The 24,721-nt window shown below is 39.9% G+C and overlaps 2 protein-coding genes across 3 annotated transcripts in view; both read right to left on the bottom strand.

The window, feature by feature from the left end:
• Nucleotides 1–2,164: 2,164 nt before the first annotated feature.
• On the bottom strand, nt 2,165–15,522 carry LOC106560807 (synemin, intermediate filament protein). The gene is made up of 4 exons (XM_014124118.2): nt 14,616–15,522; nt 11,956–12,080; nt 9,736–9,791; nt 2,165–5,142 (listed from the first exon to the last, which is right to left on the bottom strand). Exons 1-4 carry the CDS (start codon nt 15,402–15,404, stop codon nt 3,038–3,040), a joined length of 3,075 nt encoding a protein of 1,024 aa, XP_013979593.1. The 5' UTR covers nt 15,405–15,522; the 3' UTR covers nt 2,165–3,037.
• A 2,071-nt stretch (nt 15,523–17,593) lies between these two features.
• igf1ra (insulin-like growth factor 1a receptor) overlaps nt 17,594–24,721 on the bottom strand; it is a 127,620-nt gene continuing 120,492 nt past the window's right edge. For both annotated transcript variants that reach the window (XM_014124119.2, XM_014124120.2), the window contains exon 21: nt 17,594–24,621. In XM_014124119.2, coding sequence (XP_013979594.1) covers nt 24,087–24,621 — 535 coding nt within the window. In that variant the 3' untranslated portion in view covers nt 17,594–24,086. The remainder of the gene's footprint in view (nt 24,622–24,721) is intronic.

The following is a 24,721-nucleotide window of genomic DNA, read 5'->3' as shown; positions in this document are numbered from 1 at the left end:
GGTGTCCAAACAATGGTTGAAAACTCATTCTCACTAAATTCACCCATCTTTATTAAAAGAAGAATAAAGTAGGCTAATGCATGAAACACTTACTTTCAATATGTGAATAACACCAATGAATCATGAGGGTAGCAGATCCCTTTTTAAACATTCAAAATTGAGGCATAAAACGCTCTTTTGCACTGCAATGTGTACTGCACCAGTTTTGTGTTTAAACATGACACATTGGGTAGTTTGGAGATTTAATTTCACCTACAATGTTGCGTATCAAAAAGGACTGCCTTTTTGACAATGTTCTTAAACACAAAATGAACCTAAGTGTTTTGACCAAACGGAGTGTTTTATAAAAGTCTTTCACGCTATATTCACACACTAAAGAGATGTTTAAGGACTTGTACTGTGAAAGGCAAAACCTTTTTTCTAATGTATCTGGGCACTTAAGTACAACAACAAACCATTGTTTATAGCTAACCTCTTTCAACTCTAAAGTGCTCTACTTTAGGTAATTTGCATTCAGCTTTGTCACAATACAATTTGTAAAGCAATTACATTGTATTTCCACACTCTTTATGCTCTGTTATAACAAGACTGTGCCAAGTAAGCATAATGTGAAAGATCTGTGTTCGGTGTTTCTGCACTGTTGCATAGAAGAACTCTAAAGCAGCTTATTGAGGAAGAAGACCGGGGTTGTGGGGTGAAGCCATATTGGAGGTGCTTTAGTTTTTCCACACGCACGCAGACACACCACACACACACACACACAGGCAGTGCTACTAAGCTGGTGCGCTGGTCCTAAAATAGCCACGGTGGTACACACACTAACTCACCTCTGAGCCAAGGTGAATCCTGACACTGGTCACCAACACAAAAGGGCTCAAGCCCAGGCAATTCATATGTACTGTGGTTTACTGAAATGAGATATACAGGTGTCATCTCAGACACTAACCATCTGCTTATCTCCTCATTCTCTCTAGCTCTCTGTGTCTCTCCTCATTCCTCAAGTTCTTTCCACCTAGTTTAAAACCTCTGTCTGTCTTGCTACCACTGCCTCTACAAGCAGAGAAAAACACCTCTCTTTGGAATTCAAGATGGCCGGATTACTTCTCGCCGATCTAAAGCCATTTACAGATTAAAAGATCATGGTGAGGGAACCGGAAGGATAAACTATAAAATTATTTTGAGGGACAATTATTTGAAACGTATTAGTAATGTCAAACTTGCAAAGTGGTGATCAGAATCACTCGATAACACCCCATTTGATTTGACAAATTGCAGTTAAAAAATGTCTTTGTATTTCCAATTCAAATGATTCATAGAGGGTAGATTTCATTTGACAAGACATGATACACTTACTTTTATGCCCTATCATAAACACATTCCAATATATCCATCATAAGCACTGTAATGGAGGGTTCCACTTATTAACCACAGGAAGTCCCTCAGCAACAAACCACTAGCTTTAAATGTGGTTCCAAATAACATGGCATTACAGGAAACAATACGTGTACATTTTTTCTTCTAGCTACATACATGTTGAACCTGTTTTAAGACTGCAACCTTAACCATAACAATGAAGGATATACATGTATATTAGCATCATTCCATATTTGGTTAAAGTATCTCAGGCAAAAGAGAAGAGAGGCCTAAGCAGTGTAGTACAAGTTAGTACACAAATACATACACTCCCTACATATTTATTTGGACGGTGAAGCTTCATTTTTTTTATTTGGCTCTAAACTTCAGCATTTTGGATTTGAGATCAAATGTTTTATATGAGGCGACAGTAAAGAATGTCACCTTTTATTTGTGGGTATTTTCATAAATATTTCATAAATGAATGCACTTTATGTATCTAGTTCCCCCATTTGAAGGTGTGATAAGTATTTGGAAAATGTAATTAATAGTGTATTAAATTCAGGCAAGTTTAGTATTTGGTCCCATCAAGCTTATGACTACAAACTTGTTGAATGCATTTAGAAGTTTGTTTTGGTCGTATTTTGGATTATGTTGTGCCTAATCGTAATTATTGGTACATAATGTATTGAGTCATTTTGGAGCCACTTTTACGGTAAATAACAATGTAATGGATAATCATGAATGAATCTTGAATAATGATGAGTGAGAAAGTTACAGAGGCATAAACATCGTACCCCCCCCCAATAACCTCCCCTGTTATTGGTGAGAGGTTAGCATGTTTCACAATTCACGATTCATTCATGATTATCCAACATCCCGGTAGCATTCACATTCATGTAGAAGTGTTCAGAAACATATTGTATTCTTATTTACAATAAAAGTGAGAAAACATTATTTACCATCAATTTCTATTGGGCACAATATATAATCCGAAACAAACTGTAAATGCCTCCAATAAGTTTGTAGAGTCACAAGCTTGATGTAGTCATTGTGTTCTAGGAATATGGGACCAAATACTAAACATTTGACTACATTTAATACACTATAAGTGCATTTGTCCAAATACTTATGACACCTTAAAATGGGGGGACTAGATACATGAAGTGCATTCATTTCTAAATGGTAAAACAGATATGTCAAATCAAATGTTATTAGTCACATGCGCCGAATACAACAGGTGTAGACCTTCCAGTGAAACGCTTACTTAAAATGTATGAAAATACCCTCAATTAACGGTGATATTCTGTACTGTCGCCTCATATAATACATTTGATCTCAAATCCAAAATGCTTAATTAAATTAAATTAAAATTAATGTTTTAGCTTCACTGTATAAATAAATAGAGGAGTGTATCTTGCATGAAATTAATATAAAAAATGAACATATTAACATATGTTAACATATTTTCAAAGGGAAGTAGAGAGCCGTGTGAAAATGAGTAACCAATGCTATTTAACTTTTTGATATACAGGCAGTGGCTATCATTTGTATTCTTACCATGATTGTAGGCATAGCAATTTATGAATCACAACTAATGACGTCACCTTATAGTTCGTTGCAACTGATTGACTGGTGTGTGGCTTAATATGGGGAGTAATGTAATAAAATGATCTAATTTGAATCAGATCTCATCTTCATTAGATTCAAAATAGACTGTGGCAACTCTTTTCTCATGAGTGACCTTCAGTGGGGGATCCTGTCCTTGGCCTTTATTCACATCCATCTGGAAGGAAAAGGACTTCTCTGATGGCCCCAGCTTGATGTGCTTCTCAGTGACTTCAGTCGTGGACTCTCCTCCCTGTCCCTCATTGCTAGTCACCCAGCCCATCTTATTTGTGTCCAGGGTGTATCCTCCCTCTGCTCCAAGGCTGGAGTTGGAGGAGCGTAGAGCCGCCATGATCTGCTCCTCAGATACATCATCCCCCTGCTCCTCCAGCAGCCCAGAGTCCTCCAGCGTTGTTAGGCTCTTGAGCTCTGCCACGATAGTCGTGGTTCCGTTATCGGAGGACTGGTGTACTTTCTTGATGTCCACAGATATGTTCTGAGGACTATCACTGCCGCCTCTTGTGAAGAGCGCCAACTCTTCTTTCAGGCTCCCTGACACTGTTCCTTGGAGCTGCTCTAGGGCTCCCCTCAGCTGCTCTTTGGGGTCCAGAGTTTCCTCTCTCAGGTATCCAAGCATCGACTCCTGTACTGTGGGGGAGACATGGATGATCTCCTCTTCAATAATGCACTCAGGGAAACTCTCGCGCGGCAAGGAGTGGTCCCCCTTTATGTACAGGCTGTCTGATGCAGGTCTGCAACTAGCGCTTTCCTCAACAAACATTCTGTTCTTTGAGAGTCCCCCATCCTGGTAGTACCTTTCATCTGAAAGGTCGTCCACCACTCCGTAATGTCCATATGATGCAATACCACCACCCTCCTCAGGCTCTGACAGATTGGCATCAGGTGTAGAGACAAAATACTCTTGAGACTCTAGGTCGTGGCTGTAGTATGGAGATTCACTATCTCTGGAGTCTTCCTGGACCTTCACAGATCCACCATTCCTGCCATAGTTTTCATCTGTCATGGAGGTTTTCATTACTTCATCAACACTCTCATGGTATTTGGTGCCGTGGGGGTCATTCTCTAGTTCTTCAATCTGGAAGAACATAGAAGAGGGCTCGGAGAACTTGGGTGTGGACTTCTCCTCAAACTCATACTCCTCGTCACTGTAACCCTCCATTGGTTCCTCAATGATCTCCACATTGACAGTCTTGTTTTCCATGTCCTCTCCTCCATGCAGCCCAAGGCTGAGCAGATTCTGAATCATGTTTCCTGTTTCACTGCCCTTGATATCCTCCAGTGACACGTGTTTCACTCCCTTGCTGAGCAGTTCTTCCAGTGCAGAGTCCTCTGACATATCCAGCTCCTCCTGGACCTTGGACTCCAGGATAATTTGTGTCTTTGTTGACCCGTCCTCCTGCTCCGTTTTCTCCACATGGTAAGTGATTTTGGAGTCTGGAGATGAGCTGCAGACCATTCGATCAAAACCAGCAGGTTTCATGACCTTATCAATGAGTTCTTCCATAGACACAGAGTCTAGGACCATCTCATCACTTGTTGTGGTGCCTGCAACGCTGCCCTCTTTGGCATGCATCTTGACATTCTGAAGATGAAATACATCTCCTCTCACCTCTCTTTCAACTTGCCTCTCTGCTTTCTTTTTGCTGTCCTCCTCTGTGTTTCTGCTCAGACTCATCATTGGTGGTGACACTATTCTCACTGATTTGGTGTCAGCAGTGGGTGAGGCAATGGGACTGGACTTGTTTACTGTGCCTCGAGAATGGTCAAGAGAATCCTTAGCTGAGTGTTGTGACACCTCTTTGATTCTCACACTCCTCTCCTCCACAACTTTTTTCTGAGCATCTACATTCTTCTTGTCGGTACTCTGGGCCACAGGTTTAATAGTAGAAGATGAAGAGCTGGAGGATGCAGACTGGGATTTAGTGAACGAGACCATGTCCCTTCTGGCTGCAGGACTCTGATTCCTATTATAGCTGCTGCCTGTGACTGAGATAGGTATGACCCTGGAAGGACTGGTGCGACCATACTGAGATGGAACAGGTGATCTTCTCAAGCTTGAGGTTGGTTCCATGTATTTCACATCCAGATGCTTCCTTACATCTTGTCTGGCTGAGGTGGAAACTCTTGGTTTGTAGTGTTGCGGAGGCCTCATCTTAATATCTGAGGTAGAGAGTTAAGGACCAAATTAATATTATTATAAATCCTTTACATAAATAAATTGGCAAATGTCTATCACAGAGTATACAAAACATTAACAACACCTGCTCTTTCCATGCTCTTATAATGATCAGGTGAATCCAGGTGAAATCTATGATCCCTTATTGATGTCACCTGTTAAATCCACTTCAATCAGTGTAGATGAAGGGGAAGAGACAGGTTAAAGAAGGATTTTTAAGCCTTGAAACAATTGAGACATGGATTGTGTATGTGTAACATTCAAAGGGTTAATGGGCGAAACAAAATATTTTAGTTCCCTTTGAATGGGGTATGGTAAGAACTGCAACGCTGCTGGGTTTTTCACACTCAACAGTTTCCTGTGTGTATCAAGAATGGTCCACCACCCAAAGGACATCCAGCCAACTTGGCACAACTGTGGGATGCATTGCAGTCAACATGGGCCAGCATCCCTGTGGAACGCTTTCGACACCTTGTAGAGGTCAGCAACGAGTGTGGCTGAAATAGCCGAATCCACTAAATTGAATGGATGTCCACATACTATTGTATATATAGTATATATACAGTACCAGTCAAAAGTTTGGACACAACAACTATTTCAAGGGTTTTCTTTATTTTTACTATTTTCTATATTGTAGAATAATAGTGAAGACATCAAAACTATGAAATAGCACATATGGAATCATGCAGTAACCAAAAAAGTGTTAAACAAATCAAAATATATTTTATATTTGAGATTCTTCAAAGTAGCCACCCTTTGCCTTAATGACAGCTTTGTAGAAGATAGTAGAAGATAGTAAAAATAAAGAAAAACCCTTGAGTAGGTGTGTCCAAACTTTTGACTGGTACTGTATGTACGTGTGTGTGTGTGTGTGTGTGTGTGTGTGTGTGTGTGTGTGTGTATATATATATATATATATATATATATATATATATATATATATATATATATATATATATACACACAGTGAGGGAAAAAAGTATTTGATCCTCTGATGATTTTGTACGTTTGCCCACTGACAAAGAAATGATCAGTCTATAATTTTAATGGTAGGTTTATTTGAACAGTGAGAGACAGAATAACAACTAAAATATCCAGTAAAACGCATGTCAAAAATGTTATAAATTGATTTGCATTTTAATGAGGGAAATAAGTATTTGACCCCCTCTCAATCAGAAAGATTTCTGGATCCCAGGTGTCTTTTATACAGGTAACGAGCTGAGATTAGGAGCACACTCTTAAAGGGAGTGCTTCTAATCTCAGTTTGTTACCTGTATAAAAGACACCTGTCCACATAAGCAATCAATCAATCAGATTCCAAACTCTCCACCATGGCCAAGACCAAAGAGCACTCCAAGCATGTCAGGGACAAGATTGTTGACCTACACAAGGCTGGAATGGGCTACAAGACCATCGTCAAGCAGCTTAGTGAGAAGGTGACAACAGTTGGTGCGATTATTCGCAAATGGAAGAAACACAAAAGAACTGTTAATCTCCCTCGGCCTGGGGCTCCATGCAAGATCTCACCTCATGGAGTTGCAATGATCATGAAAACGGTGAGGAATCAGCATTGAAAATGTGTCGTGGATGGGTATTCCAGCATGACAATGACCCAAAACACACGGCCAAGGCAACAAAGGAGTGGCTCAAGAAGAAGCACATTAAGGTCCTGGAGTGGCCTAGCCAGTCTCCAGACCTTAATCCCATAGAAAATCTGTGGAGGGAGCTGAAGGTTTGAGTTGCCAAACGTCAGCCTCGAAACCTTAAAGACTTGGAGAAGATCTGCAAAGAGGAGTGGGACAAAATCCCTACTGAGATGTGTGCAAACCTGGTGGCCAACTACAAGAAACGTCTGACCTCTGTGATTGCCAACAAGGGTTTTGCCACCAAGTACTAAGTCATGTTTTGCAGAGGGGTCAAATACTTATTTCCCTCATTAAAATGCAAATCATTTTATAACATTTTTGATATGCGTTTTTCTGGAATTTTTGTTGTTGTTATTCTGTCTCTCACTGTTCAAATAAACCTACCATTAAAATTATAGACTGATCATTTCTTTGTCAGTGGGCAAACGTACAAAATCAGCAGGGGATCAAATACTTTTTTCCCTCACTGTATATATATATATATATATATATATATATATATTGAACAAAAATATAAACGCAACATGCAATAATTTCACTGACTTTACTAAGTTATAGTTCACATAAGGAAATCAGTCAATTGAAATAAATAAATGAGGCCCTAATCTATGGATTTCACATGACTGGGCAGGGGCACAGCCATGGGTGGGCCTGGGAGGGCATAGGCCCACCAACAGTGTATTTGGAAAGTATTCAGACCCCTTGAATTCTTTACGTTACAGCCTTATTCTAAAATAGATGAAATTGTTTTTTCCCCCCCTCATCTATCTACACACAATACCCCATAATGACAAATCAAAAACAGGTTTTTAGAAAATGTAGCACATTTATAAAAAATAACAAACTGAAATATCACATTAACATCAGTATTCAGACCCTTTACTCATTACTTTGTTGAAGCACCTTTGGCAGCGATTACAGCCTTGAGTGTTCTTGGGTATGACGCTACAAGCTTGGCACACCTGTATTTGGGGAGATTTTCCCATTCTTCTCTGCAGATCCTCTCAAGCTCTGTCAGGTTGGATGGGGAGCGTAGCTATTTTGCACAGCTATTTTCAGGTCTCTCCAGAGATCGGGTCCAAGTCTGGGGCCTCATTTATAAAACAGACTTACGATCAATTTTGATCTTAAGTATGACTTACGCAGAAAACCATGTATAAGTAGTTATTTATAAAACCTTACTTTGACCTGGAAATGATCTTATCTCTAAGCAAAGTCTTGCCTTGACGTAAGTGATTTTCCAGCTAGTTATGTACGGCTATTATTTTTTCCCAGTTTAAGGTCAGACCATTTATTTTTCACATCAGCCACAGTTCTGTCTTGCTGCCCCACCTCGTTCACTGCAGCGGCGACACACTCCCAAGCTACCTGTTTGGTTTTGTTTGTCAACCCACTATGTCGTCCACCGAATAATACGTGTTGCCTGTCTTCAATCTCCTCTACCATCGCCGTGATCTCGTCTTCCAAAAAGTTTGCTTTTCTCTTTTGGTCCATGGCTATTCCTGACTAAACCCTAATTTGTGCTAGCATTCTATAAGGGGAAATTGCGGATTGTAAGGCATTTTCAGTCGATTTTAAGTTAATTTGAGATTCTAAGATCACAGGTACGTAAGTTACAAATGGGCTTAGAACCTGTGTAAGTAAGGTTTTTTATGCTCAGTATCTTTTATGAATCAAACGTAAGCACACCGTCGGAAATTATCTTATGACTAAGTTCAAGTATAAATCTAAGAACATTTTTATAAATGAGGCCCCTGGACTCTGGCTGGGCCACTCAAGGACATTCTCTCTGTACTTTGCTCTGTTCATCTTTCCCTCGATTCTGACTAGTCTCGCAGTCCCTGCCGCTGAAAAACATCCCCATAGCATGATGCTGCCACCACCATGCTTTTCTGTAGGGATTGTGCCAGGTTTCAGGTTTCCTCCAGACATGATGCTTGGCATTCAGGCCAAAAAAGTTCAATCTTGGTTTCATCAGACCAGAGAATGTTGTTTCTCATGGTCTGAGAGTCCTTTAGGTGTCTTTTGGCAAACTCCAAGCGGGCTGTCATGTGCGGAGTGGCTTCCGTCTGAAGTGCTGCAGAGATGGTTGTCCTTCTGGAAGGTTCTCCCATTTCCACAGAGGAACTCTGGAGCTCTGTCAGGGTGACCATCAGGCTCTTGGCCACCTCCCTGACCAAGGTCCTTCTCCCCCGATTGCTCAGTTTGGCTGTGCGGACTGCTCTAGGAAGAGTCTTGGTGGTTCCAAACTTCTTCCATTTAAGAATTATGGAGGCCACTGTGTTCTTGGGGACCTTCAATGCTGCAGAAATGTTTGGGTACCCTTCCCCAGATCTGTGCCTGGACACAATCCTGTCTTGGAGAACGAAGGACAATTCCTTCAACCTGGCTTTATTTTTGCGCGGACATGCACTGTCAACTGTGGGACCTTATATAGACAGGTGTGTGCCTTTCCAAATAATGTCCAATCAATTGAATTTACCACAGATGGACACCAATTAAGTTGTAGAAACATCTCAAGGATGATCAATGGAAACAGGATGCACCTGAGCTCAATATCGAGTCTCATATCAAAGGTTCTGAATATTTATGTAAATTACATATGTCTGTTTTTTATTTTTAATACATTTGCAAACATTTCTAAAAACCTATTTTCATTTTGTCATTATGGGGAAATGATGAGGAAAATTTTTTATTTAATCAATTTTAGAATAACGCTGTAACATAACAAAATGTAGAAAAGGTCAAGGGGTCTGAATACTTTCCAAATGCACTGTATATATAGTTAGTGTAATTGAGTTAAAAAATATATTGCTACCAATAGGATGTCACCTATTGAAACATTTGAAACATGTACATTTACTGTCAAATGTATAGTAACACAGATTTCACAGCCAAAAGCATGACTTATTTGAAAATAATGTACAATACCTAGGACTCTTTCTCTTGACTGCAGATGTTGCTGATGCTCTCCTTCAATAAGTGCCCTATAGAAAAACAAAAACAAAAGGGCATTAAAACCAAGGATAAATACATGGTAATGATATGATTGGATTTGCATTCTTAGAGCAATATTGCTTCTTCAAAATTAAGCACTGGTTTATTTTCATACAATTACATTACAATTACATTCACCTCACAGGAGAATGCTGATCATCCTGCCCTGCCATCTCAAACCTCAAATCAAACACAGAGGTAGGCTACCAGACGATGAACACAACCTATGGACCTGGCCATATTCAGAAAACAGCAGGTCAACAACAACACTTTACTACAACAGACCTAAAGACATTAACAACAAAGACACTGTACCAGTAACGTTGACCAGCTCACATACCTCGGCAAAGCATTGGCTCCACAAAACAAGTTTTGGAAAACAAAATCTACCATAGGATACTTTTCTGAAGCTATAACCCCTCTGAAAGTCCACGGTGTGCCTCACAAAAGGCTCATGTAAAAATAACAACTACAATGCACCACTGTCTACTCTCTACTATAGATCCTAATGTGTTAACCGGCACGTACACTAACATACATACCAGCTTTCCCACTACCTCTCCAAGGAAGACAAATATTGTAAACAAAGTGCAGATGTGTCACCCTAAGTAGGCCTACTACAAGAGAGCTCAATTCAGAGTCTCGGGAGACCAGGGAATTGTCTGTAAAAATAGCTTTGACATTACATTTACATTTACGTCATTTAGCAGACGCTCTTATCCAGAGCGACTTACCTTGACATAGGCCCCAGACCAGGGAATTGTCTGTAAAAATAGCCTTGACATAGGCCCCAGACTAGGGAATTGTCTGTAAAAATAGCCTTGACATAGGCCCCAGACCAGGGAATTGTCTGTAAAAATAGCCTTGACATAGGCCCCAGACCAGGGAATTGTCTGTAAAAATAGCCTTGACATAGGCCCCAGACCAGGGAATTGTCTGTAAAAAATAGCTTTGACATAGGCCCCAAACCAGGAAATTGTCTGTAAAAATAGCCTTGACATAGGCCCAAGACCAGGAAATTGTCTGTAAAAATAGCCTTGACATAGGCCCCAGACCAGGGAATTGTCTGTAAAAATAGCCTTGACATAGGCCCCAGACCAGGGAATTGTCTGTAAAAATAGCCTTGACATAGGCCCCAGACCAGGGAATTGTCTGTAAAAATAGCCTTGACATAGGCCCCAAACCATGAGAAATGAAAAGAGACTCCGAAACAGACCGAAAAGAGACCAGTGTTCGTATTACATTTCTGAAAGAACTCTGGACAATGGGTAAAAACAATATCATTAAATGTCATTGCTTTATATAAATAACCATGTGCATCGATCATAGTTATGCTGTGGGACTAAAGTAGTCTCTGTTATGATAATGTTGAAGTGTTCTTGAAGTGACCCATGGTGACCAATGGGAATTGTAGTGACACAGTAATAGTCTGGCATTGTCATATCAGGGCTCAACAGGTTGACATCTCACAAGTAATAACCGCTTTTTAACACTTTTTTTCTAACAGAGAAATGAAAAGCATACATTTCCTGTTCACCTAAAACCAAACTATGACAAATGAGCCAAAATATCCCTACAGATATCACAATGTGGATAATATCAGGAGTTAATATAAGTAAAGGCTGTGTGGAGGAATGCTAAGTGCTCCTGCCAAATGGGAGGGCAACAGAGCATTTGCTTTGCAGCTACAGTGAAGGGGGAAATCACTAAATACATTCCAAGACCAACAACACTGCAGCATTGAAGGATCTGTGTTGGGCCTAACATGACAGAACAAGCATCAACAGGCAAAACATTTGTATTATTATACATAAGGCTGCTTTGTAATTCCATGGTACTATTAAATTGCAATATTAAACATATTGTTTTTACACAAGCACTGTCATCTCACAGTTGATTAAAAAACATAATGTTGTATTCCTCAGAATCAGCATCTTCAGCCAGCTCCTCTGATTTCCAAAGATAGTAAAAATGAGCTCTCCATAGGTCCTAACCCATGAGGCAGAATAAATGTCACAGTAAATATTTAACCATGCTTGGATCACATGGGAAGTAAGGCTACTATGGGTTGCATAACAGTCATTTCTACTAAAAGTCTCCATAGTGGTCTCTATTGAACTCAGAAAGGCCTAACCAGAGCATAAGAAGACCTACCTGTAGTAAGCCACCTCCATGCCCAGATCCATCTTGACCTGCAGGAGTTCCTGGTGGTCTCTGACCTTTTCTGCCATGGTGTTGGCCAACATTTCCCGCTCCCTCTCCAATTCATCAATAATCACCTGCAAAGAGACAATGGAATAGAATTGTGAACCTGTACATTACCTACTATCCTGTTCTAACATACTTCTATGAGACTATAATTATAGGGACGGTCTACATTTATTTTGTTCATTGCAATATCAGGTATAGGGAATTCAGATAAGAGATGGTGCCCTGAGTATGAATATAAAGACATCTTTCAGGCCACAAATTACTGTCCAGATTTGTCCCTCTACAGTACCTATATGATCATGCATTGTACTACTTGTCAGTTTCAATAGTATTTGGTTCACCATCTGACCCTCCTTGTTTATCCCTAAGTAGGTAACCGATTCAATTGTATTGAGTGTGTAAGGGTGAACTTTAGCAGTGCTGTTTGTGTTGTGCACCTGTTTCAAGGTGTTGCAAAATAAATGTACACATTCATGTTATTCAATCATTGCACCCACACTGCTCACACGTGTCAACGAGCGTCTGCGTAGCCAGGTGCTAAAATAGAACTTGGTTCTATTTGTGATGCTTAACACGCTACAAGTCCTTCCTCTCCCATCTCCTCATTGGTTTTTAGGAGCATTTATCCACGTGGGTGATTGAAAGATGAACTGAGGTCCACACTCCAAGCCAGTTGGTGGTGGTAATGCACCTTAAAGTTGGTTGCCAACCGCCATATAAAGTCCCAAGAAGAAGAAGCCTGAAGGAGGAGAGATTACTAGAAACGAACTCGAACCTTTTATCTGTGGATTAATTGTTGGAGTAGAGGACCTTGTGCATTTCAGGTAAAATAACAACCCAATGTTTATATCCCAGGACAAATTAGCTAGCAACAGCAAGCTAGCTAGCTAAATTGCCATAAATGTTGGCTTTTCAACCTGTCCCCAAATGAATATAGTTGGTTCAGAGTTTGTTTTGATATTTCAATCTGCGTGTCCTGATCGCCTCTGGTGTGGCTGGACAAAATCAACATGTGTACGATGGTGCACGAGCGCGAGCGGTGTGGTCAGCATGTAAGCCTGTGTTAACCTCAAACCTTATTTTTGGCTTTTATCCCAAAACCCCATTCTTTTCCCATTCATTTCCCCCATATGAATGGCTGAATGAACCAGATGTAACTCATTTCTGTTTTTTAGGACTACAAGCTGGTGAGCTCTAGTTCACTGTTACCTCTCATTTAAAGGAGAAGGAGGATGGACTGGATGAATCATGGGTGATCCCTCTAACAGATCAGACGAATTAGTCAGCTCAACAACTGTCCCTTTAAGTCTAGTCGGACGCTCACTGTCCTAGAGTGTAATATGGCATCCCATTGGATGAGTGTCAGGGTCAATTTCCAATTAATTTCTTGGGATTGCAACATCATTTTTAACAATTAGTCATGACTTGAGAGTTTTACAACAATATCATGCATAACGTACCTTTAAATTCAATGCAGTCACTTGCAAATGTGCATGGGAGAAACATGATTGACCTGCTTGGTATAGCTCTATCATTAGTAGGCCACTAAGGATTAGTCTCTGCATCAGCTAATTGGTTTAAGTGGCTGATGCAATCCTTTTAGTCTGTCCTGAAACACTGCACAACACTGCACTGGTGCAGAATGCATTTTTCTCTGTGGTTATGAATGGAGTTTTGGGCAGTCCTTTTAATGGCATGGGCTATAAATCAAATCTCCTGAAATGATTTTCTAGATTTATTTGCTTCAAAACCAGCGACTGTGTGTTGATATCATTTATAGAAGTGTGATCCCAGTGGATGGATGAAGGCAGTGGATGTGAAACAACAGAATGGCACTCCCCACTGTGGTCCAAACAGGCCTGTCATGGAACATGCACTGGATGATAGTTTATATGCAGTAGTTGTGCACATTTAGAATCACAAAGTAGTACCATGACCCTTCAAGTTGGATAGTGATACTTCTGAACCACAAGGAGGTGTGGCTCATGTATCAATTCCACAGCTCCTGCAGTAACCTTTGCCCCTCTTTTTAATTCCTGTGGGCCAATATGATTGGTGATTGAGGTGCACGAGTACCTGAGCAAGAGTGGCCTCTGCTGTTTCACAAAATTAATCAAGTATGCATATTTTGTGTAGTTTAACATAACTTTGAAAGCATACAGCATACTGTGAACATTATCAGTGAAGACATAGCTGATCAATTAGTTCAGTCATTTTCATTTAGATTTTTTTATTTAAATTTTGACATTACCAAACACTAATTTATATAAAGACCCATCTGTCATCCTAATAATTATGCACAATGATATAAAATATGATAATAAGCTATAAAAAACACATTGTGGATGTTGGGGTAACAATACTGCTCTTTCTCGTCAGATCGTGGGTGTGGCACCTAGAGGAGGAGGTGGTCAGCTCTCATGGAAAGGCTGCGCAATCTGTGCGCAGCGTCCATCACGTTGAAGAAATACATTTTATGATCCGTGAACAGATCCAAAAATAACACACGTATTGCATTTTTTTTAATCTCTTCTAAAAAAAACAGCATGAACCACAGAGAGTGATGTATAAAGTAACATGGGTTGCAAACCCAATTTTCTCACCTGATACTTGGTGATGTCCCCATGGAAGTTCTCCTGCATGTCTATGAGCTGTTCCTCCAGGTGTATTTGAATCTGACCGTGCGTGTCAGCCTCTTTGCGTAATTTGTCAAACTCTGCGGCATAATGTATCTTTTCCCTTTGGAGATCATGCAGCCTCATCTGGTCGGCTTTGATCGAGTCCTCCATTTCTTCGACCTTCCTTCGATACATTTCGAAGGTGTCCATCCATCCATCGGAGAGGCTGAGGGCGTACTGTTGCATATCTTCCATCGAGACTGCCGGAGGGCCATGATACATTTTGATAACATTAGGTCGTGAATGGACCTGGCTCTGGAGTTTGGTCATTTCTTGTCTGTGCGCATCTTCAATAAATCTGCACTCGTTCTCAAGCTGGAACAGACGTTCCTCAAGTGCCCCATTAGTCTGTTGAGCTTTTTGAAGCTGCTTTTCGCAACCTTTCACCTCTCCATCAATGTCTTTCCATACCACCTGCTCCTCACAACACATAGACTGTAACATCTGAAACTCTTGCCATAACTTCTCTCGTTCCATCTCGGCTCGGGACTTCTCGAAGGATAGTTGCCCCACCGTTCTCCTCAGGTCCCGCATTTCGGCCATACATTTGTTGTCCCATTCCACCGTCTTCTCTTGTCTTCTCTTGTTTATTTCAGTTATCAGGATTGCATTTTCATGCTCCAACTGCTTCGTTCTTGACAGGTACTGGCCCAGTCTGTTGTTGAGCTCCTGTAATTGATATTTTTCGGCATCAAAGCTCCTGAATTGTAACATTTTGTAATTTACAAATTGTACACCTTTGCTTCTTTATATTTCGATAAAGGGGAAATGTACTGGTCTTATTTGCAAGTGCGTCTGTGAGCAGAGCTGTGATGCAACTATGTGATGAGGGCTTGACTTGTCAAGTGCAGAAGGTGGGCGGGGGCTTAATTATATGTTCTAAAGTCCCGTTATCCTGGCAGATGTTAGTGGGTTAGAAATCTCCTTAGCTTTCACAATGGTGGGCTACAGCTCTCCCAAGTGGCGAGACATTGACAATGCAACGGGGCGCGGTTCCAGCATAGATAATAGCCTACATCACGCAAATAAATGTTTTTAATTAGGCTTTCAATAAACTATTATTGATTACTCTCTTTATAGACATACATGTAATCCATAGGTAGAGCTTCTAATTCCTGAATGTACAGAATGTGCGTGGGTAAAATGGATGGTATCAGTTGCGCAAAATGGACGAAGTCGCCTTAAACTAACACATTTCAAAGTGGTGATAAAGAACACCCCCAGAGTGTTGAGTCTCCAACACAGTGGCTGTTACGAATTCCGACTTAAATTAACACTTTATTAGAGCTGATGCTGTAACATTTTCTGTGTTAGGGAATAACGTATGTAGTGTTACAGTATTTGTTTAGGTGTTGTTTTAACACTGTAGAGTGTAAAGCCTTATTTACATATTTGCCAGGATGCCTTTCTAATGAACGTTAGAGCTGCCTACCCATGACTGTGTTTGTTAGTGACAGACACATTCATGTTTTATGAATACATTTTCCGTCCTGTAGCCTTCACTAAGTGACTGCCTAAGTAAATGTGTTTGAATTAAAAATAAACCCTTCGTTATCATACATTATATAAGGCATTTAATTGTGGCCAAGTTTTCCCCCAACATTGTGGTATGAAAATTCTGCCTCATAGGCCATATCAGACCTGCAAGTCACAATATGCTGGATGTGAAGTAATTTGTCATTCCATTGGAATCCAGCCATATGGAGGATAGTCAACAATTTGAACTTTTCATCACCCATAATCTGCATTCAGAATGACTGCTATGATGAACAACTTGCCAAAAAAGACTACCTAAACCATTTAAACTGGAACAATCATCTCAGTAACATGTGCAATAAATCCAACCACTTACATATTGGATAAGTTTAGAAAAATGTACATTATTTCTCTTAGATCAATTAATCAATCAATGTGCATGCAGAACCATAGATATTAAAGCATTCTATCCTAAAAATCAACCTGCAACAAAGCATGCTGGGAAATATGATGAAGCCCCTCCCACATATAAATTAACTTAACATAGTCAAGTGACAACAACACCAAGCAATGTTGATTCCACTGTGATTCAAATAACACTTCATTTATTCACTGCAGGTAGCTTCAATTTCAATCCTATTGGTGTTAACCCCACTAGAATCAACACTCAGAAATAACACGCACAACACTTGTAACCTCAAAACCGAGATTTTAATACCCAAACCTGAACAGTCACATTTTTTTGGCTTGCTTCAAAGTTTGCCATACATCTTGGTATAGCCCTGGGTTCTAGGGGTATCTCTCTGGAGCAGACAGGGGAGAACAATGGCTACAGAGATAGAGATGTGGGTGGCTTCTGTCCTGTCAACTATTGCTGCATTGAAGGAAGACGAGATAGACTGAACTCCATCATACACATGAAGTCTCTCTCCAAGGATGGGTCTGGATGTTGTCTACTCAGGGGATGCAGGGAGGTAGGGATCTATATATCTCAGATATATTGTACATTAATAGCAAAGACACATGATAACTGTCTTCAAGACTCCTGAAGGCCCAGTCAAGGTGAGCACAGGCTGGGAACTGTTTGCTTAGATGATGGCCCCCTTTTTGTTACTATTCATACTGTATAAGTATATAGCCTCACTTGTTATTTTACTGCTGCTATTTCATTTTTTGTTACTTTTATTTTTACTTAACACTTTTTTTTCTTAACTTCTTAAAGCATTGTTGGTTAAGGGCTTGTAAGTAAGCATTTCACTGTAACCTGTTGTATTTGGTGCATGTGACAAATACACTTTTATTTTATTTTTGATTTGATCAATTTTTGATTTGATCAACAGAAAGTAATTCTGCTAAATATACAATTATGGTATACAGTCAGGTATGTTGAGATTTATAATTCATAAGTAATAAGTCATCACAACAAGTCATCTTTCTCATTCACTTTTTTATTCAAAATTTAAGAAAAAAGAAAATACAAGAAATTCTCATAGATACACATTAAGAGAATGGCATGTCAAAAATACACCAGCTCACCTATACGCATGAAAAAAACAGGAGGCCTCAGATACAGAACTTGCAAGAAGACAGTCTAGCCAAGCTGTTTAACCAAATCTATTTGCCAATCATTGAAATGACACAGCGATTCAGATTTTGTGAAAGTAAAGAATATAAAAAACAAGTAAAATCTTCTCAGTAGATCAAGGCCCATTTTGAAGTTGTCAGAATGCCAAGCAGAACAACAGTGCCTGAAAAATTATACTGATAAACCTCAAGCTCATTATTGCGATTTGATTGCACTGATGCATCTCATATAAACCTGAAGTTTACATATAAAACATTCGGAAGAAAATACAATTAAATGAATATTAATGAGAATTGAAATGCAACCTTTTCAGTCAATTTGATCTCCATTTATCTCCATGCAAACTGGCAATGCAAAAAGCAACTATTTATCTACTGTAAACAACTCTTCTTAAAACTCTAGTCATGTTATTTACTCTCTGCCATGACTACCCGTAATCTACTGGACATGCCTGTACTATTTATGTCCATGTGTTTGGTTGAGTTATGGGTATAATAGGTCTGTAACCTTCTGGTAACTAAACAACTCTGGCAGCGTTCCATAAAAACAGATATTCACTTCACAACAGGACAACCCTTTAACCCATTTTGATAACTGAAAATAGGAAGAAATAAATGTCACAGACCTGTATCTTTTATCATTACAGACACCAACACTTGAAACACTAAATCTAATTGTGAAACACTCCCATCCATTATACTGTACTCAACAACAGAAGCGCAAGGCTCTTGTTAAAGCTAGAATCATTAGTTGCTACATACATTTTTGGACTTATGAATTATTGATATATACCCATTGATTCTTGAAGAATATAACTTATAAATACCCCAGGTGCTTAATTCCACTGTCATACCCGATCAGAACCCCAAATATAAGCTTTTTTTGCTCCAATGTTTGTAAACAACATAAATGTAAACAAACACTGTATACTGTAGCCTCAAAATATGGTTAAAATGTACATGTTGATATCATGGATGGTCAGTCCTTGCATCCATAGCTCTGTCTATATATTTGAGAGTGGTAACATTTCTCCAGGCCCATCCCTCAGCTTTTTACCAAAAAAAGAGTCAGGTTGACTATTTTGTTTTAGTTTCAACTAAGGATTCTAGCATTAAAAAGGTGACCTAGATTCTTTCTTTAAAATCTGGTAGCATATATACAGTATAAAGCCATTTGTTTCTGGAAATGTGCCATTCATCCAACCAAGTCTTTTTTGCTACACTCATTTCCCCCCCAATGGATTTCTTCCTCAAAAATAATAACTTCAGAATATACTGTAGAACACTTTAGCCTTCTGGGCTATGTTGAACTGTGAACCAAAAACCTTTCTCCATCCCACTACCGAAAAAAATTAAATATTGTTCCGTATCTAGTATAAACTCTAATATGCCCTCAGCTCCACTTGTCTTTTGCTCTACAAAATTGGATTTTCCCCTTTCAATGACCCTTAATCTATTGAAAAATACATTTAATGACAATTTGAGGTCTAAATCCAACGCTGCCATCTCAACCACACTTCTATTGATATTGGCCCAGTCTTCGAGGATTTACACCCAGGGATTGAGACAGTCTTTACTGCAGTGTTATTATCAGCAGCAGTAGAATAGAGAAAGAGGGTGCAGTCTTATGAATAATCACAATGAGGATGATGATGAAGAAGATTACGATGAAGGGACAGTAGAAAAATCTGATAAATCTATTCGAAGCCAATTGGAATGGTTTTTAAAAATCTTAACACGATACAAAAAAAGATAACTGCATTATTTGAATGTGGGAGCTTTGTAGGTGTTATTTAGAAAAGTGAGTCATTAGGGGCAGGTGGATAGGATGGAGAGATTAGATGATGAAGGAGTACAGAGGAAACAACAGTGTCCTGTCTGACAGATGCATGAGGAGGTGGAGCAGCAGCAGATGGCTGGAGATGTTTTTTTATACAGTTAGTCTGCTTTGAGACATCCCTCCCAGGACAGAGTATGTGGTGTCCTAACCATTTGCCTTCATATAACACAATTACTCCATATTGACCTAGTATATCTCTAATGCTGGTGATTTCTACACTCAACTGCTCCCAGCAACATAAACGACAAAGCTCTGTTTTGTAGTTGTAGCACTAACTTTGAGAACTTGTGGGGCAGTTGAGTCTAGGAGTATATGAGTATGTTGTCTTCACTAAGAGGGTTTCAAAGAAATAAGTGCCGTCATTTGTACTTCAGGGGAAATCCTTACTTTACATCACCGTACATACGATATTATCAATTAACATTTTTACATGAAGAAGTGTTTAAGCTGAAACCAGAAGCCAGTGTTGGCAAACATTCTATAGGAGTTGTTTCAATGTCAGTAGTGCTTTAGATGTCCAGAATTCAGGCTAAAGCCAAACATCCTCTGATCTACCTGGTTTCCCAATATATATTACATTGCAAAATGTCTTAAACGATCAAAGATGATAAATGCAATGTTCCCATTTTTCTTTACCCACATGTTGCTTAACTGCAATGTATTGATTTGCTTTAAATGTACCTAAATACATGATACAATAGAAAACAAAAGAAGATACCATTCAGCTTCACCCTTCTTACCAGCTGTGTGATCAGAGGATTTCTAGTTGTGAAATCATTTGCAGAGGAGTGGAGATGGGATGTCTAAGGTGGCTGTGTCGTGCTCTCTACCAATACATAGTGTACTGTGACCTCATGTAGCCTACGACAAACGCTTCCCATCACAATAGTAATTTAATGTTGTTCTAAGTTAGCATTATTAGGTAACCCGGTTAGCATGTTAGTGCTCGAACCATGAGGGTGGGAATAGAGCCATTTCCTGTGCAATACAGTACATGCCAGTCAACCTCTTTTATTAAATCAAAGCCATAATATAACCTGTACCACATACATTATATTCCTCATACTTTCAGTTTAACTACAAACATACTTTGTTTTCCATTTAAAATCTTTGGACCAGCACAACATTTTAAGAGGGCACGACAACACCAGTTCCCCTCAGGAGACTGAAAAGATTTGGCATGAGCCCAGATCCTCAAAACGTTCTACAGCTGCACCATCGAGAGCATCCTGACTGGTTGCATCACCGCCTGGTATGGCAACTGCTCGGCATCTGACCATAATGCGCTACAGAGGGTAGTGCGTACGGCTCAGTACATCACCAGGGCCAAGCTTCCTGACATCCAGGACCTATATACTAGGCGGTGCCAGAGGAAGGCCCAAAAAATGGTCAAAGACTCCAGTAACCCAAGTCAGACTGTTCACCCAAGTCAGACACGGCAAGTGGTACCAGAGCATCAAGTCTAGGACCAAAAGGCTTCTACCCCCAAGCCATAAGACAGCTGAACAATTAATCAAATGGCCACCCGGACTATTTATATTGACTCCACCCCCTTCCCCGTTGGTTTTTACACTGCTGCTACTCGCTGTTTATTATCTATGCATAGTCACTTTACAAATTACCTCGACTAACCTGTACCCCGGCACATTGACTCGGTACCCCCTGTATATATCCTCGTTATTGTTATGTAATCTTTTTGTATTACTTTTTGATTCGATTTTTTTTTTACTTTAGTTTATTTAGCAAATATTTTCTTAGCTCTATTTCTTGAACTGCATTGTTGGTTAAGGGCTTGTAAGTAACATTTCACGGTAAGGTTGTATTCAGCACGTGACAAATCAAATTAGATTTGACATGTAGTTGATACAGAACTTTTTAAGCATGGCACCAGATATAATTAGAGCCACCCTAGAGCCATCCCATCTCCACACCAACCGGGTTTGTGTGTGGTGTGTTTTGTTATTAATAATGTTATAACCTTATACAGACTAATGAGAAAAGGTGAGACATACTTTTCTTTTCATACACACTTAAAAAGAGTGAGGTAGATATATACTTGAAGGGAAGAAAAAAAAGTCCCCCAGCCATGACACCAAAGAAAGTACATATCAAAAATCCAACTTTATAATGAATGAAGGGGCATTTATACAGTGATTTAAACTGATATCACAAAAGGAAAATAAAAAAATAAATAACAATCCTACAGAGAATAACTTCAAAGCTGGAAACTTTTTCAAAAGATGAGGAGAAATCCTTCAAAACACTTTTCATACTGACACCCCCAGTAAGACCTATTCAATTCATGACATTGAAATGTGACCACTTCCCTGGACTTTAACCCATCCTTATTTGGTTTACAGGTGCCATGTTTAAGGAGACAAACAATAGAAACTGTTTTCACTTTGATCATAAGAGAATGAGTATGACAACACAAATGAAATGAATGATAAAGGAGAATAAAGCAGTAATGCTGCACGTGAAATCTAAGACACAAAAAGACAACTTTGATTATGGATGAGCTTTCTTTGAGAGGATGGCGAGTGGTTGGGATCATTAAGGCAAACGAGACAACCCAATTAGCCCTATCAGTTGAGAGGCAGGAAAATGGATGGGTTAAAACACCAGATCCAGTAGAAAAAAGAAGATCCTGTGTAACTGATCCTGACTTCAAAAGGAGGCACTGGGGGAGGCAGGTGTACTGCACATTTCAGTGTGGGGCTGGAGGGGAGGGGAGAGGGCACTATTGGACTCAACAGAGAGGTGAAACAAGCAGAGGACAGTAATGAGAATATATGGAGAAAGCAAAACATGTACTTCGACCTGAGATTAAGTTGCACCTAGGGGGCAATAACTAGGTACTAGACAACTGGTACAAAAAGGGTGCCAAACGTACACACTCGCACACGGAGCTACGGTGTCCATTCGAACTATTAATAATAATAATAATAATAATGATAATTATATAGAAATCTACAAAAAAGAATGCAAAGAAAAACATGTTCATAAAAAATAAAAGGCAATGGACAATATGTTGTGATACAGACAACCTGTTCTGGGGTAAAGAAGAGAGAAAGGTCATTTTTTTAAATAATTTTTTTGCTAGAAGTATGAAGCATAAGAAATGGACTGTAGTGGAGATCATAAAATAGTCAACCTGAAGGATTTCTTAATATATATAACATCCAAAAAAGAAAAAGAAAAAAATAGCAGCTTTATTCTGTACAGACATAGAAGAGAACATCTGAACCGTATAAAAGTTATAAAAGTGACAAACCAATGATGTGTGTGTGAAAATGATCCTAAGGTCTAACATACAACTGTAAGACCTTTATATAAATGTTTGAATTGTACAGAGAGACTAATGACTAGTCTAAAAAATACCTGCTGTGTACAATGCCTTTAGCAGACTTATGTATGCTCACAACGTGGAGTTCTGTTAAGTCCTTTAGTTCTCCTTGTATCAGAACTGATCCAATACCTTCCACTTCAGGTTTGTCTCTGTATGTGTTGTATTTTTGGCGCCAAGTCCTTTTTGTTCAACGTCTCTGTTGGTGATGTTGGTGTTTTCATCTCTCAGATGACACATACAATAAAATAGGACTCCAAATAAGGGCTCTGATGTGAACCCGAAAAACCCCAGAAAAGAAAACAGGCAAATTCCTTTTACAATTTGATTGTAATTGTGAAGTAGAAAAAGAAAAAAAACAGCAATGTGGGAGTTTTAGGATGCTTGATTGTGTTTCTCTCCATGTCCAATCAAAGAGAGAAATTAAGAGCAAGAGGGAGAAAATTGCTAACTTTGATTTGGCAAAACATATGGCAGATTTACAATAGCCCCTCCTCTATCCTATCTACCCACTCCTGAAAACATTCCCTCCTACCCCGGAATATTGACAGGAAAACCAATGAGCCTAGTCCAGAACACATCAATGTCTGAAATATGGGAGAAGTATATTGATGGAAAGAAGTATGGAAGAGGAGCTATATCTTACTGTCAAGAGAATCATGTGTTTGTATAGAAATACACAATCAGATATATACAACCTTCTCTCTGAAATCATCAAAAAGTGCTCTTCTGTCGGATCTGCTGGCAGATATGCTTAAAATAAGTTATTGTCTCTCACTTACAATACCTGTCAGTCAGGGAATATTAATAAGTCTGTATTTTTGTCTTTCTTTAAGGATTAAAAAAAGTAACAAATACTCTACAAGAAGGAAACACCAGAGCTCCCCAGTGTTGTAGTTCGGTTTGAGCCACCATGCTCCAAATGCTTTAACAGGTTTCTCTACTGTTTCTCAGTCTTGGTATTCAATCATAAATCTTGTTAATATTTTTTTTTTTAAGAAAAGACTCCTACTGCAGTAGAGTAGTATAATGTCTGTCAGTTATTCACTCATCCATCCCCCCATTAGAACTAAAGCGGAGGAGAAGTTTATGTTACCCTGTCTGAGAAGAGGAGGTGGAGAGGGGTGATCTGGCTGAGGGGGGCTAGGGATCAGCAGGCTGAAGACTGGGGCAGTGGCAGCGCCCGCTCGTTCTTGCGCCCCCCGTTCATGTGAGCGTAGTTCTGCGTGTCCTCAAAGTTCGGCCGTAGCACCACCACTGGCCCGTTGGCCGATACCTGTGCTGAATGCTTGTCCAAAGCCAGGCTTGGGGAGGCCGAGGCAGAGGCAGCAGGGGCTGAGGTGGAGGGGGAACCAGGTCCCATCAGGGTACTAGAAGGGCCTTGTATTGGAGATAACTGCTGGGGAGGAGGGGGCGCTGAGCCCCGTGTGGCCCCCATAGGTCCCTGGGAGGGCTGAGGGACGGCAGTGGGGGGTCTGCTGGGTGCAGGGTCCAGTGGCACATTCTCCATGTTCTCCACCTCCATGTCCAGCTCCTCAGTGTCTGGGGGCTTGTTCTCCTTGCTGAAGAAGAAGCTCATCTCACTGAACGGAGGCTCCAGCTCCTCCTTGAGGCTGTTGATGATCTCCAGGAAGGATGGACGCATCTTGGGGTTGTACTGCCAGCACATCCGCATCAGTTCAAACCTAAGGGCAACACACAGACAATCTCAATTATACATATATCATTACATCTTCTCACCAGAAGGTGGCAGAGTACACCAATATTATAGAGCCCATGAAAATG

The sequence above is a fragment of the Salmo salar genome, chromosome ssa10, assembly GCF_905237065.1.
Source record: "Salmo salar chromosome ssa10, Ssal_v3.1, whole genome shotgun sequence".
In the NCBI taxonomy this organism is placed as follows: domain Eukaryota; kingdom Metazoa; phylum Chordata; class Actinopteri; order Salmoniformes; family Salmonidae; genus Salmo; species Salmo salar.
The sequence above is the reverse complement of the archived record's forward strand: the minus strand, read 5'-3'. Positions and strand labels throughout refer to the sequence as shown.

Bases quoted from the DNA above. Each gene is read 5' to 3' on its own strand.
- LOC106560807 (XM_014124118.2), bottom strand. From the start codon at position 15,404: ATGTTACAATTCAGGAGCTTTGATGCCGAAAAATATCAATTACAGGAG. The intron at 12,081-14,615 runs GTGAGAAAATTG...GTCTCTTTGCAG, and splicing joins GGGACATCACCAAGTATCAG to GTGATTATTGATGAATTGGA. The intron at 9,792-11,955 runs GTAGGTCTTCTT...GTTTTTCTATAG, and splicing joins ATGGAGGTGGCTTACTACAG to GGCACTTATTGAAGGAGAGC.